At 44.1% G+C, this 14,855-nt stretch overlaps 1 protein-coding gene across 1 annotated transcript in view; it reads left to right on the top strand.

The window, feature by feature from the left end:
• LOC145357984 (arf-GAP with SH3 domain, ANK repeat and PH domain-containing protein 2-like) overlaps positions 1–14,855 on the top strand; it is a 98,153-nt gene that overhangs the window by 14,638 nt on the left and 68,660 nt on the right. Inside the window, exon 2 of the mRNA XM_080211633.1 lies at positions 12,416–12,488. Coding sequence (XP_080067759.1) covers positions 12,416–12,488 — 73 coding nt within the window. The remainder of the gene's footprint in view (positions 1–12,415; positions 12,489–14,855) is intronic.

The following is a 14,855-nucleotide window of genomic DNA, read 5'->3' as shown; positions in this document are numbered from 1 at the left end:
TTCTAAAACCGTCATTCTCTCCATCTGATAATAAATCAGTTTGAATAATTGCCAAAGAAAGCCATAGGAGAATTGAAAAACATTTCTTGAAATGCAGTGATGGGTTATGACCTGGATTGTAGTCCCCTGAAAGTGTGGTGGAAGCTGTTTCAATAGTCACTTTCAAAAGTAAATTGGATAAATACTTGCAGGAGAACATTTGCAAGCCATAGAGAAAGAGCGGAGGAGTGGGACTAATTGGATAGCTCTTTCAAAGAGCCAGCACAAACACAATGCGGCGAGTGGCCTCTGTTGTATATTTTACATGCTGCAGAGCTATGCAGTGATAGAAATATAGAAACTAGAAGCAGGAGTAGGCCATTCAGCCCTTCGAGCCTGCTCTGCCATTCATTTTGGTCATGGCTGACCATTGAATTCAATATCCTGATTTTCCCCCCATATCCCTTGATCCCTTTAGCTCCAACAGCTGTATCTAATTTCTTCTTGAAATGATATAACATTTTGGCCTCAACTACCTTCTGTGGTAGTGACTTCCACACATTAACCACTGTGTGGGTGAAGAAATTTCTCCGCACCTCAGTTCTAAAAGATTTACCCATTATCCTCAAACTATGACCTCTAGTTCTGGACTGCCCCCACCATTGGGAACATTCTCCCTGAATCTGCCCTGTCTGATCCTGTTAGAATTTTATAAGTTTCTATGAGATCCCCTCTCATTCTTCTAAATTCCAGTGAATATAATCCTAACCGACTTAGTGTCTTCTCATAGACAGACCTGCCATCCCAGGAATCACAGTAATTCCCAGGAATCAGCCAGGTAAACTTTTGCTGTACTCCCTCTATAGCAAGGATACCTTTCCTCAGAGAAGGAAACCTAAACTGCACACAGTATTCCAGGTGTGGCCTCACCAATTGCAGCAAAACATCATTATTTCTAAACTCAAATCCTCTCACTATGAAGGCCAACATATAATTTACCTTGTTTACTGCTTGCTGTAATTGCGTGCTTACTTTCAGCGACCGATGCACAAGGTCTCCAAGGTCTTGCTTCCCTCAATTTACATCCATTTAAGTAATAATAAGTAACACTCTTCCTATTTTTGCTACCAAAGTGGATAACCTCGTATTTCTCCATGTCACACTGCATCTGCCCTGCACATGCCCACACACTCAGCCTGTCCGAATCACACCGAAATACCTCTGCATCCTCCTCACAGATCACCCTCCCATCCAACTTTGTATCTTTGTTTCCACGAATGCAGCAGGTTTTTTTCAGTGCTTTAAAATGTCTGCGCCACCGTTTGATAGTTCTTTGCTTCCAGCAACTTTTACGGTTTGTTTACTTTACTCTGAGCCCACAACCAGGCTTGCCTATCAAGCGCAGTGAGCATCAATAGTAAACAGACTCACCTCATCACACTCAGGACAATTGAACACTACTGTTACGTTCTTTTGTTGTTTGATTCCACGAGTGTGCCCTGACATAAGAGTTGCCAGACTGACTGAGTGATTATTTTTGTTTGGCAGACCTGAAACAACATCTACTGAAAGCTAAATATTTATGTTTAAGACATTGCCTCCTCTGTTTCTTGATATTCCTTACTTCTCTACATTCTATTATGGACGTTCCATCCATCCACCTCTCCACTCTTGCTGCTTCTTGATTTTAAATATATTGGCCTACACGTTATTTCTCTTCACTAAATGTATCAACCCTCCTAGGATTATAAGAACATAAGAACATAAGAACATAAGAAATAGGAGCAGGAGTAGGCCATCTAGCCCTTCGAGCCTGCCCCGCCATTCAATAAGATCATGGCTGATCTGTTGTGGCTCAGTTCCACTTTCCCGCCCTCTCCCCATAACCCTTAATCCCCTCTCTTATCAAGAACCCATCAACCCGCTTCTTAAAAATATTTAGCGAGGCAGCCTCCACCACTTCAACGGGCAGAGAATTCCAGAGATTCACCACCCTTTGAGTGAAGAAGTTCCTCCTCAACTCCGTTCTAAACCGCCTCCCCTTTATCTTGAGGCTGTGCCCCCTAGTCCTACTGTCTTTTTTGAGCGGGAAGAGTCTCTCCACCTCTATCCTATCCATCCCATTCATCATCTTATACGTCTCAATGAGATCTCCCCTCATTCTTCTAAACTCTAACGAGTACAAGCCTAGTTTATTCAGCCTCTCCTCATAGCTCAATGCCCTCAACTCTGGTATCAGCCTAGTAAACCTCCTCTGCACTCCCTCCAGGGCCAAAATATCCTTGCGCAGGTGCGGCGCCCAAAACTGCACACAGTACTCCAGCTGCGGCCTCACCAATGCCCTATACAGCTGCAGCAAGACCTCCCTACTTTTATATTCAATCCCCCTCGCTATGAAGGCCAGCATCCCATTTGCCTTCCTGACCACCTGCTGCACCTGCAAGCTGGGTTTTTGCGACTCATGCACAAGGACCCCGAGGTCCCTCTGCACCGTCGCCTGCTGCAGTTTTTCGCCACGTAAGTAATAGTCCTTCCTACCATTCTTCCTACCAAAGTGGACCACCTCACACTTGCCAACATTAAATTCCATTTGCCATTTCCTGGCCCATTCGCCCAGCCTATCTAGATCCTTCTGCAGACTCTCCACACCCTCCGCACAATTTGCCTTTCCCCCAATCTTGGTGTCATCAGCAAATTTCGACACCCTGCACTCGGTTCCCTCCTCCAGATCATCTATATAAATGGTAAATAGCTGAGGCCCCAGCACCGACCCCTGGGGCACCCCACTAGTCACCAACCGCCAATCCGAGTAGCACCCATTGACCCCCACTCTCTGCCTCCTATTTGACAACCAATCCTCTATCCACGCTAACACCCTACCCCCAACTCCATGTCCCCTGACCTTCTGCAATAACCTCTTGTGAGGTACCTTGTCAAACGCCTTCTGAAAATCCAGAAAGACCACATCCACCGGCTCTCCTCTATCCACTGCCCTAGACACATCCTCATAGAACTCCAGTAAATTTGTCAGACACGACTTCCCTTTAATGAAACCGTGTTGCGTCCGCCCTATCAAGCAATTCCCTTCAAGATGCCTCGCAATTTCCTCCTTAATGACGGATTCTAACATTTTACCTACCACAGACGTTAAACTAACCGGCCTATAATTCCCCGCCTTTTGCCTGGCACCCTTCTTAAACAACGGCGTAACATTAGCCGTTTTCCAATCTTCCGGCACTTCCCCGGAATCCAGCGACGTCTGGAAAATAACCACCAAGGCATCCACTATCACCTCCGCCATTTCTTTCAGAACCCTCGGATGCATTCCATCCGGTCCTGGGGACTTGTCCACAATCAGCCCCTCCAGTCTTGGCAACTCTAAGAAATAATGACACTGCTGAAGAAACATTATGTGTGCTTATTTTAAGCTTTTTCTTCATTAAACACTTGGTTATTAGATATGAAAATATTAAGAGTTGGTGGGACAAATAAGATCTTTATAACTGATAGTGTGAAGTTATCAACCATGCGACAAAGAGTCCATTTGTTTTCCAATTGGCTGAGGAAGGTGTGTGTGTTGGTAGGCCATTTGACCCATCGAGTCTGCTCCGCCATTCAATCATGGCTGTAAAGTTTCTCAACCCCATTCTCCTGCCTTTTCCTTACCAATCAAAAACCTTTCTATCTCTGTCTTAAATACACTCAATGACCTGGCCTCCACAGCCTTCTGTGGCAATGAATTCCATAGATTTACCACCCTCTGGCTGAAGAAATTCCTTGGTTCTAAAGGATCTTCTCTTTACTCTGAGGCTGTGTCCTCAGATCCTAGTCTCTCCTACTAATGGAAATATCTTCTCCACGTCTACTCTCTCTAACCTTTCAGCATTCTGCATGTTTCAATGAGACCTCCCCTCATCCTTCTAAACTCCATCGAGTACAGATGCTCCTTATGAAGGTTCTCATGAACCTCCTCTGGACCCTCTTCCTTTGATGTAGGGCCCAAAATTCCTCACAATATTCCAAATGTGGTCTGACCAGAGCCTTATAAAGCCTCAGCAGTATAATCATACAAAAACACCAATTGCTCATAAAGGATTGTGAAAACATCTTGTGAGTTCACTTATTAATTCTAGGCACATGTGAACAGATATACATGGATAGAAAGTTTGAGGGCATCAGAGCTGTGTTTGCTGTGTTCTGCTCCAGGCCGAAGTGTGGCTAGATCACACGACATGTTACTATCCCTTAAAGACATATTATAACAGAGTGCAGTACACTGTGCAGGTGGTTGTGTCCAGAATCCAATAGTAGGATTGTGAGGGTTGAAGATTGGAGAAACAGGAATATGTCCCACCACATTCGTAACCTTGCCCTGTATGCTCACAGTGTTGAACACGTAACACTGTCTTCCACTGTAAAAATATTTCCAACCAACAACCTGCATTTATGTGCAGCCTTTAACTCAGTAAAATATCCCAAGATGCTTCACGGCAAAATTCTCAGTTGAAATTTGATAGTAAGCCACACATGAAGTTAATGGGGTTGATGACCGAAAGCATTTAGGGGCGGTGTTGGCCTAGTGCTATACTATTAATCTAGACAGTCAGCTAACATTCTGGGGACCTAGGTTCGGATCCTGCTGCGGCAGATGGTGGAATTTGAATTCAATAAAAAAAATCTGGAATTAGAATCTACTAATGATCACGAAAAGCATTGTCGATTGTTGGAAAAACCCATGTGGTTCATGAATGTTCTTTAAGGAAGGGAATCTGCTGCCCTTACTTGGTCTGGCCCGTATGTGCCTCCAGGACCACAGCAATGTGGTTGACTCTCAACTGCCCTTGGGCAATGAGGGATGGATAATAAATGCTGTAAGAAGTCTCACAGCACCAGGTTAAAGTCTAACAGGTTTATTTGGTAGCACAATCCACTAACTTTTGGAGTGCTGCTCCTTCATCAGGTGAGTGGGATTTCAGTTCACAAACAGGGCATATAAAGACACAAACTCAATTTACAAAATAATGGTTGGAATGTGAGACTTTACAGGTAATCAAGTCTTAAGGGTACAGACAGTGTGAGTGGAGAGCGGGTTAAGCACAGGTTAAAGAGATGTGTATTGTCTCCAGCCAGGACAGTTAGTGAGATCTTGCAAGCTCAGGCAAGTCTTGGGGGTTACAGATAGTGTGACAGGAACCCAAGATCTCGGTTGAGGCCGTCCTCACGTGTGCAGAACTTGGTTATCAGTCTCTGCTCAGCAACCCTGCACTGTCGTGTGTCGTGAAGACCGCCTTGGAGACCGCGCACCTGAAGATCAGAGGCTGAATGCCCGTGACCACTGAAGTGTTCCCCAACAGGAAGAGAACACTCTTGCCTGGTGATTGTTGAGCAGTGTTCATTCATCTGTTGTAGCATCTGCATGGTCTCCCCAATGTACCATGCCTCGGGACATCCTTTCCTGCAGCATATCAGGTAGACAACATTGGCCGAGTTGCAAGTGTACATACCGTCTACCTGGTGGGTGATGTTCTCACGTGAGATGATGACATCTGTGTTGTTGATCCGGCACGTCTTGCAGAGTGAACACCTCTCGACAATCACCAGGCAAGACTGTTCTCTTCCTGTTGGGAACACTACAGCGGTCACGGGCATTTGGCCTCTGATCTTCAGATAAGCATTCTCCAAGGCGACCTTCACGACACATGACAACGCAAAGCCGCTGAACAGAGACTGATAGGCAAGTTCCGCATACATGAGGATGGCTTCAACCAGGATCTTGGTTCATGTCACACTATCTGTAATCCCCATGACTCGCCTGGGCCTACAAAATCTCAGTAACTGTCCTGTCTGGAGACAATACACGTCTCTTTAACCTGTGCTTAACCCTCTCTCCACTCACATTGTCTGTACCTTTAAGGTTTGATTACCTGTAAAGACTCGCATTCCAACCATTATTTTGTAAATTGAGTTTGTGTCTTTATATACCCTGTTTGTGAACTGAAATCCCACTTAGCTGATAAAGGGGCAGTGCTCCAAAAGCTAGTGGATTGTGCTACCAAATAAACCTGTTGGACTTTGACCTGGTGTTATGAGACTTCTGACTGGGTTTACTCCAGCATCCCCACATCAATAAATGCTGGTCAGCCAGCGACACCCATGTCTCACGAGAAAAAAGCATGATCTAAGAGGTGGATTTTAAGGAATATCTTAAAGAAGGAGAGAGCTGCCAAGATGTTTAATGAGGCAATTCCAGACAGCTGAGGCCACAGCACCAAGGTGGAATGATTACTAACATGACTAATGTCAAGTTTTTATTTCCATTTCTAGTTTGCAAGTTTTGGAGTCCTGGCTTTGATATTAACTGTTAATTAATTTACTAGAATGCGTCCCTGCTGTCTTGCTGTTGTCCTTCCTTTTTGAATCTGACTGTTCGCTTCAGATTCCTTAGTTTGGATGCTGTAGGAATATTGGGAACCAGGAGGAGGCCATGATCGTAATGAATGATGGAGAAGGCTCAAAGGGCCAAATGGCTGCCTCCTGCTCCTACCTTCTATATTGCTATAATACTCCAGGGGCAATCTCACCAAGACTTTAAACAATTGCAGCAAGACATCCTACTCCTGCACATGAAGCCAAAACACCCTGATTGCTTGCTGTACCTGCACGTTAGCTTTTAGTGACTCATGAACAAGGACAGACAGGACCCTTTGGACAAAACACTTCCCAACCTCTCACCATTTAAAAAAAACTCTGTCTTTCTGTTTTACTTTCTACCAAGTAAATAGTTCCACATCTATTCACATTATATACATGGACTGCTGTGGTTCAAGGCAGTGGCTCACCACCACCTCGTAGAGGACAATAAAGATGGGCAATGGATGCTGGTCCAGTCAGCAATGCCCGCAACCCATGAATCAATTAAAAAAGATCCATTTGTCATGTTTTAACATTAACCTAAACCTAACTTAGCCTGTCCAAATCTCATTGAACCCGCCTTGCAGGCTCCTCACAACTTACATTCCCACCTAGCTTTGAGACATCAGCAAACTTAGAAATATTATATTTCGTCTTCACATCCAAATAATTTATATAGATTGTAAACAGTTGTGATCCCAGCACCAATCCTTATGGTATCCCACTAATAACAGTCTGTCGTCCTAAGAATGGTCTGTTTATTCCTACTCTCTTCTGTCTGTTTACCAATTCTCAATTCATATCAGTACCTCACCCCCAATCCCACGCGCTTTAATTTTCTTCTCTAACCTTGTGTCTGGGACCTTATCAAAAGCCTTTTAAATGTCCAAATACTATATATCCACCTGTTCTTCCTTAGCACGTGGGGCTGGCACAGTGGTTAGCATTGATGCCTCACAACGCCAGAGACCACAGGGTTGATGACCCAATCTGGGAACTGTCTGTGCAGAGTCTGCACGTTCTCCCCGTGTCTGCGTGGGTTTCCTCCCAAAGTCTGAAAGACATGCTGTTTGGGTGCATTGGCCATGCTAAATTCTCCTTCAGTGTACCCGAACAGGTGCTGGAGTGTGGTGACTCGGGGATTTTCACACTTCATTGCAGTGTTAACGTAAGCCTACTCGTGGCACTAATAAATAAAAAAAGTTTTAAAAATTTCTGTTACATCCTCAAAAAAACTCCCAACAGGTTTGTCAAACATGATTTCCCTTTCATAAATCCAAGTTGACACCGCCCCATCATATCATTGTTTTCTTAGTGTCCGGTTATCTCCCCAGTGTCCTGGCAAATATTCATCACTCAGACAGCATCACTGAACATTGCTGTTTGTGGGAGTTTGCTGTGTGCAAGTAGGCTGCTGAGATCCCTCTTAGAATTACAGCTACACTGATTTTGTTGTAAAGTGCTTTGAGGCATTACCCGTGACAAATGTTATATAAAGATGAGTTTTTTTAGTATAAAGATTGTCCTGTTAAAGGGTAATTCCTCTATCTACAGGGGCTCTATACATGGTAAAATTGTGCTTTAATAGCACCTTACAGAGTAACTAGCCCATCTTCCCTGTTGTAGAGTACACTGGGAGAATCTTTGAACAAAATCTGGTTCTGATACATCTGCGTTAGAGTGGCTGAGATCAGGTGGAGGGCAGTCCGTAGTGAACTGACACGATCAACTATGAGCAGCTCTAACTGGCCTTGTAACTTCAAACTAATGATGGTAGTAAAATTGAGTGGTGGGGCACTATTGGAGATGTGGTGGTACGCCTGCATGTTCTCTACCTTTAGTAATCCACGGAGGCATTTGCTGGTCATACAGGTTTGTATGAACCCTTGCAGTCAGATGTTAAGGCAGATGTTACCCATTTTATCTGGGTTCAGTGTCTCGCCTGAAAAGGCAACAGTGAGGAATGCAGCATCAGCTCTTCTAGATTGTAAAATAGCTAGCAGCTGCATCACTGCCTGGCGTGACTGCGAGTCGCACAGAGAGAGGCTTGAAATTGTTGGAACCCCCCCCCCCAATCATTTATGTGCTAGGCTCAGCAGCCTCGGTTGGGGTGCCGGAGCTGTCTATCACTCACCCCTTCCCTGCACAGGGAGGGGAATCCAGCAAAGGTTTCTGCATCTCCTTTTCCCCCTTCCCTAGCGACTGGAGTGTGTGTGTGTGTTCTCCTCTTGGTGTGGGAGGACAAGCCCATATTGAATTCAGCTGTCAAGCCTTCTTGCTTGAGTAATCATAGAATGACATAGCTCTAAAGGAGGCTATTCTGCCTGTGCCAGCTTTTGAAAGCTATCCAATTAGCCTCATTACCCTGTTTTTGCCAGGCAAATCTTTCCTGTAAGTATTGAATCTGCTTCCACCAGCCTTTCCTGTGCATTCCAGATTTGTGGCAACTTGCTCAGTAATTTGTTTCTAACTCCTGTCACCTCTGCTGACTAATTATCTTAAACCTGTGTCCTCTGGCCACTGACCCCCCAAATCAGCAGAAACAGTTTCTCCTTATTTACTCTCTCAAATCCCTTCAAGAGTTTGAACACCTAACAGTTAATCTTGTACATGAAGAATTTGGTACATGTGTGGTGCACTGTAAGGACTGTGATTGCCTCAGGACTGTACCCCAATGTGAGGGAGGGGAACAGAATAATAGCAAGTTGTGCCACAACAACAACAAATGCCTTTTTAATCTTGGGGAAGTGACTCTGGGACAAAGGCAGCTTTGTATTGTTTTGTTCTTTACATCTGGATGGATTCCAAGTTGATGCAATAGGGCTGTTGCCAGTAATTCTTTATCTATGCACAGTAAATAACAGAGAGAATGTTGGTTTGTCTGTTTGTTTTTGCAGTCTTCTCCCCTTTGCTCCTGAAAGCACTCACTCACTTGCTGGGTGTTTTGTGAATTTTGCTAGCCCCTCTGATTCTTTCCAGATGCATCCATTTCATGGATTTGCATTCGACCTCTGCCAAACCCTTACCTGACCTCTGACAACATGCAATCAGCAGGGATTGCTAGTTCTTGAATAGGATTATGAAACTTGGGTGGAATTTTCCTCTCCTTGATGGAGACACGGAAACCTTCCACCAACTGATGCCAGCTAAAGGTTGCCATGACGACGTTACAACCCATTGGCGAGAGGGCATGAGAGGTGGAATTAAGCACAGGGTAGACAAAAGGAAATGTCAGGCATGGGAGAAAGGAGAGATGAGGCTGGATAATAGGGGTCAAGCTAGGGGCAAGGTGGGTGAGGGTGAGGGGAGAGGGTGAGAGAGGCTTAGGCTGGGGGTAAGGTAGTCCAGTCCTGTTTGATTGATGCAGTCTTCCTCTGGGACTATTATATTCCTTTTAGCTAGATTGATTTTATTGTTTGTTTAACTTTCAATTCTTGTGCGGTTAAAAGAAGAGGTGTAGTGAAACAAGTGGGGAATTTCACAACTTTGAATATAGACTGGTGTCTGGAGATGAAAATGGGAATATCCTATATGCAAATGATGCAAACATGTTTGATGTGTAAATCTGCTGTTGCTTTCATGCAATGGTCACAATGTCAGAACTAAAATTCAAATGATTTTACAGAGCTCTAAACTTGCAGTGAAGCAATTAGTTTAAGGGCATTGGGGAAATATGATGAGATTGATGCAGAGATATTATGGACCCTCAGGCTGTCAGAATAAGGGATGGAGAGATTCAGTGTCCTGTGGAGAGAAGGAGCCAGTTAGGGTCACCATACTGGAAACTGTTAAAGTGGTGGAGGTTGTCGACTGTAGTTGTGGTGAGGGCTGTCTGCTTCTTCCTTGTGTGGAGGCCCAACCAACCCTCACCCACTCCACCTGGCTATACTTGTTCACACAACTTCTGCTTTTGACTTCACTCACTTCCTCCAGGTAAAAGGTGTCGCCATGGTAAATTTAGTCTGAGTTATGCCAACTTTTTCACAAGATATGTGACAACTGAGCTAAATTTTCAAGTCTGGATGACCCTTTGTCTAAAGATGTTAACATAGAAACTAGGAAAAGGAGTAGGCCATTCAGCCCTTTGAACCTGCTCCCTCATTCATTTTGATCATGCCTGTTCATTGAATTCAATATCCTGATCCCCACCCTCCCGCATCCCTTCATCCCTTTAGCCCCATGAACTATATCTAACTCGTTCTTGAAATCACAACATTTTAGCTTTAACTATTTCATGTGGTAGTGAACTCCACACATTCACCACTCGTTGGGTGAAGAAATTTCTTCTCACCTCAGACCTAAGAGGTTTACCCCTTATTCTCAAACTATGACCCCTAGTTCCGGACTCCCCCACCATTGGGAACGTTCTTTATGAAGTTTATGACTTGACTTGTATTCCCTCATGTACAAATGATGAAGCTGTTGTGTAATCGAGGCAAGCAGAGGAATTGATCATTTAGGTGGAAAGAAACTTGCCTTTGGTGAAGGAGTCCAAAACAAGAGGCCACAATCTTAAAATTAGAGCTTGGCTCTTCACACGAGATGTTAGGTTGCACTTCCTAACACACAATGTAGTGGAAATCTGGAACTCTCTTCCCCAAAAGCTGTTCAGGCCAGGGTTCAACTGAACATCTCGAATCTTGAGATTGATAAATTTTGTATTCAGCGATACAGAGCCAAGGTGGGCAGATGGAATTCAGATACAGATCAACCATGATCTGATTGAATGGTAGAACTAACATGAGGGCTGAATGGCCAACTGTTGTTCCTTACAATAATGTGCTAGGCAGTGAGTAATCAGTGAAGGGTTGGACTGCATCTGAAATTGGTCGAAGGGTAGGAAGCCACTGGTGCTCCTTGGAGGAGGAATGGTGGTTGGGAGGAAGGTTACAAGAATTATATTGGAATGACGGGAATGGGCAACTGTTGGAGTGGTTCTGGAACTCCCAAGAGGCATGTAGGCAGAAGCTAGTCAAGTGCACAAAGGTGAAAGGAATAGAGGATATGTTAATATTGCTGGATCAACGAGGGATGGGGGAGGCTTATGTTGAGTCAAAACACTGGCATTGATAGTCGGGTTGAATGGTCTGTTTGTATATTGCAAAATTCTATGTTCTTTACTTATGATAATGACTTAGATTCAGTAAAGCAAAATTTGCAGACATCAAACTGCAAATTTGATGTAAGAAAGGAAGAAAGATGGCACTGGAGCGAGGTGACCTTTCACAAGCTGTCCCCAGCATATCCTCTATTTCCATTGTTTTATTCCCATTCCAAGCTTTTAAAATTGTGCTTTAACTCCCTATCGGTAACTGCAACACCATATTCTGCACCCTCTTCTTTCCTTCTCCCTGTGTGTTCCATGAACGGTATGATTTGGCTGTATAGCAGGCAAGAAGCAATACTTTTCACTGTATCCCAATACGTGTGACAATAATTAATCAAATCAAATAAAAAAAAGGTGGGTGCCACAGGGTGGTGATGGGGGCAGGGGGTGGGGGGAGAAAATGAGGTAAGGTCGGCCATATTTTGAGAGGAAATTGAACCTGATGATCGTACCATGGAAAGGTATAGGGAAATCTCAATTTTAGTTTCTTGATGCGTCCACTCACTGGCCAAATACTAACAAAGCAAATAACGTTGAGAACTCAAAACTGAAACAGTTGAGTACAGGTCACAACTTCCCTTCAACTTAAAGAGCTGCGGTCAGACAGTACCTTGGATCCTATGCCCAGTTCTAGTTGCTGGAAAGATGACATTTGTGCCCTATAGATAGGGCTTGTTTAAGCTGCAAGACACTTGTTTGAGGAAGGATTGGGGACAATGTTGAGCTTTTTTTTGACCTTTTGTTTTGAGAGGTGGTGTGTGAAGTTAAATTTAGCCACTCCTGTTGTATTTATGTTTGGCGCTGAGGTTTGCTGTTGGTACTGCCTGTTTGGGCTGTATTTCTCTTCCTGTGTTTTGCTGTTGGAAGTCTCTTGGGAAGCCTGTGCCCTGACGGTTCTCTCTTTGTTTTGTCTTGTAGTCACTGGAAGCGGATCAGGCTATCCTGCTGAAGATGAAGAAGTTGATTAAAGCCATTCATTCCTCTGGACTCTGTAAGTTACTACTTATAATTAGATTATAGGGTTCTAAAACCTAAACGAAGGAAACTACATGAGGCATGAGGGGTGAGTTGGCTACAGATTGGGGAGACTCATTAAAAGGCATGGCTGTGGATAGGCAATGGCTAATATTTAAGGGATGAATTCATGCATTGCAACAGTTATACATGCACAGAATCCCTACAGTGCAGAAGCAGGCCATTTGGCCCATCGAGTCTGCACTGACCACAATCCCACCGATGCCCTATTTCCATAACCCCATGCATTTACCCTAGCTAGTCACCCTGACACTAAGGGGCAATTTAGTATGGTCAATCCACCTAACCCGCAAATCTTTGGACTGTGGGAGGAAACCAGACCACCCGGAGGAATCCCATGCAGACACAGGGAGAACGTTCAAACTCCGCACAGACAGTAACCTGAGGCTGGAATTGAACCCGGGTCCCTGGCACTGTAAGGGTGCTGACCACTGTGCCACCATGCCGCCCTTTCTAGTGCAAACGCACAACAGAAAATGTGGCCCAAAGAAGGCTAACAAAATAAATTAAAGATTAGATCCAAAGAGGAGCCATAATAAAGTTGCTCTGGAAAATAGCAAGTCTGAGGATTGGGAGCTCAGAATTTAGCAAAGGATAAAAGAGATTGATTAAGGGGAAAAATAAAGTATGAGAGTAAACTTACAAGGAACATAAAGATGGACTGTAAAAACTTCTGTAAGAATATAAAAAGAAAAGGATTAGTGAAGACAAGTGTAGGTTCCTTACAGTTGGAAACAGGAGAATTTATAATGGAGAACAAGGAAATGGCAGCGCAATCAAACAACTACTTTAGTTCTGTCTTCAAGGACACAGATACAAATAACTTCCCAGAAATGCTAATGATCTAGTGAATAGGAGGAATTGACTAAATTAGTATTATTAGGGGAATAGTGCTGGAGAATCTAATGACAGCTGATAAATCTCCAGGGTCTGATAATCAACATCCCAGGTTACTGAAGGAGGTGGCTATGGAAATAGTGGATGTGATTACACTGGAAGAGATGCGGAGGAGATTCACCAGGCTGTTGCCAGGGATGGGACATTTTTAGTAATAAAGAGAGGTCAGATAGGCTTGGGTTGTTCCCTCTGGAGCAGGGAAGACTGAAGGGCAACCTGGTTGAGGTGTTGAACATTGAGGGGTATGGACAGACTGGATCAGGAGCAGCTGTTCCCTTTAGATGAAGGGTCAGTTACGAGGGGCCACGAGTTAAAATTGAGGGGGGATTTGAGGAAAAGCTTTTTTACCCAGAGGGTGATGACAGTCTAGAATGCGCTGCCAAGGAAGGTGGTGGAGGCGGGATGCCTCACATCCGTTTAAACGTACTTGGATGAGTAGTTGGCAAACCATAACATTTAAGGCTATGGGCCAAGTGCTGGCAAGTGGGAGTAGTTAGGCAGGTCAGAGTCTTTCATGTGTCTGTGCAGATTCGATGGGTAGAAGGGCCTCTTCTGCAGTGCCGTATTCTGTGATTTTGTTGCTTGCTGCCTTCTAAAATTCTGGAACTGTCCTGATAGATGGAAGGGTGGAAAATGTAACCTCACTATTAAAAAAGGAAGGAGGGAGAAAACAGGAAATCACAAACCTGTTAGCTGAACACCAATGGTAAGGAAAATGCTAGAGCCTATTATAAAGGGTAGGGTAACAGGAACCTTAGATCATCGCAAAGGGATCGGACAAAGTTAAAATAGATTTGTGAAAGGAAAATTATGTTTGACAAACTTACTGGAGTTTTGAGGACAGAACCAGAATGAACATATAAGGAAGAACCAGCGGGTGTGATGTATTTGGATTTTTAGAAAACTTTTGATAAAATCTCACATAAATTAGAGCACATGGAGTTGGATGTAAGATATTGGCATGGGTTCAGAAGTGGTTAGCAGACAGGAAATAAGTCCTTTCCAGAGTGGCAGGCAGTGACTAGTGAGGTACTGCAGGGATCGATGCTTGGGCTCAGCAATTCATAATGGCACAGTGGTTAGCACTGCTGCCTCACAACGCCAGGGACCTGAGTTCGATTCCCAGCTTGGGTCACTGTCTGTGTGGAGTTAGTATGTTCTCCCTGTGTCTGCATGGTTTCCTCCGGGTGCTCCAGTTTCCTCCTGCAATCTGAAAGATGTGCTGGTTAGGTGCTTTGGCCACGTTAAATTCTCCTTTGGTGTACCTGAACAGGTGCTGGAGTGTGGCGACCAGGGGATTTTCACAGTAACTTCATTGCAGTGTTAATATAAGCCTACTTGTGACAAATAAGTAAACTTAAAAAAGATTAACACATCAATGAATGATGGATGAGAGAACCAAATGTAATATTTCCAACTTAGCTGG

This window comes from Carcharhinus amblyrhynchos, chromosome 24 (assembly GCF_965287045.1).
Source record: "Carcharhinus amblyrhynchos chromosome 24, sCarAmb.v2.hapA, whole genome shotgun sequence".
Taxonomy (NCBI): domain Eukaryota; kingdom Metazoa; phylum Chordata; class Chondrichthyes; order Carcharhiniformes; family Carcharhinidae; genus Carcharhinus; species Carcharhinus amblyrhynchos.
Note: the sequence above shows the minus strand (reverse complement) of the source record. Positions and strands in the feature narration are given on the sequence as shown.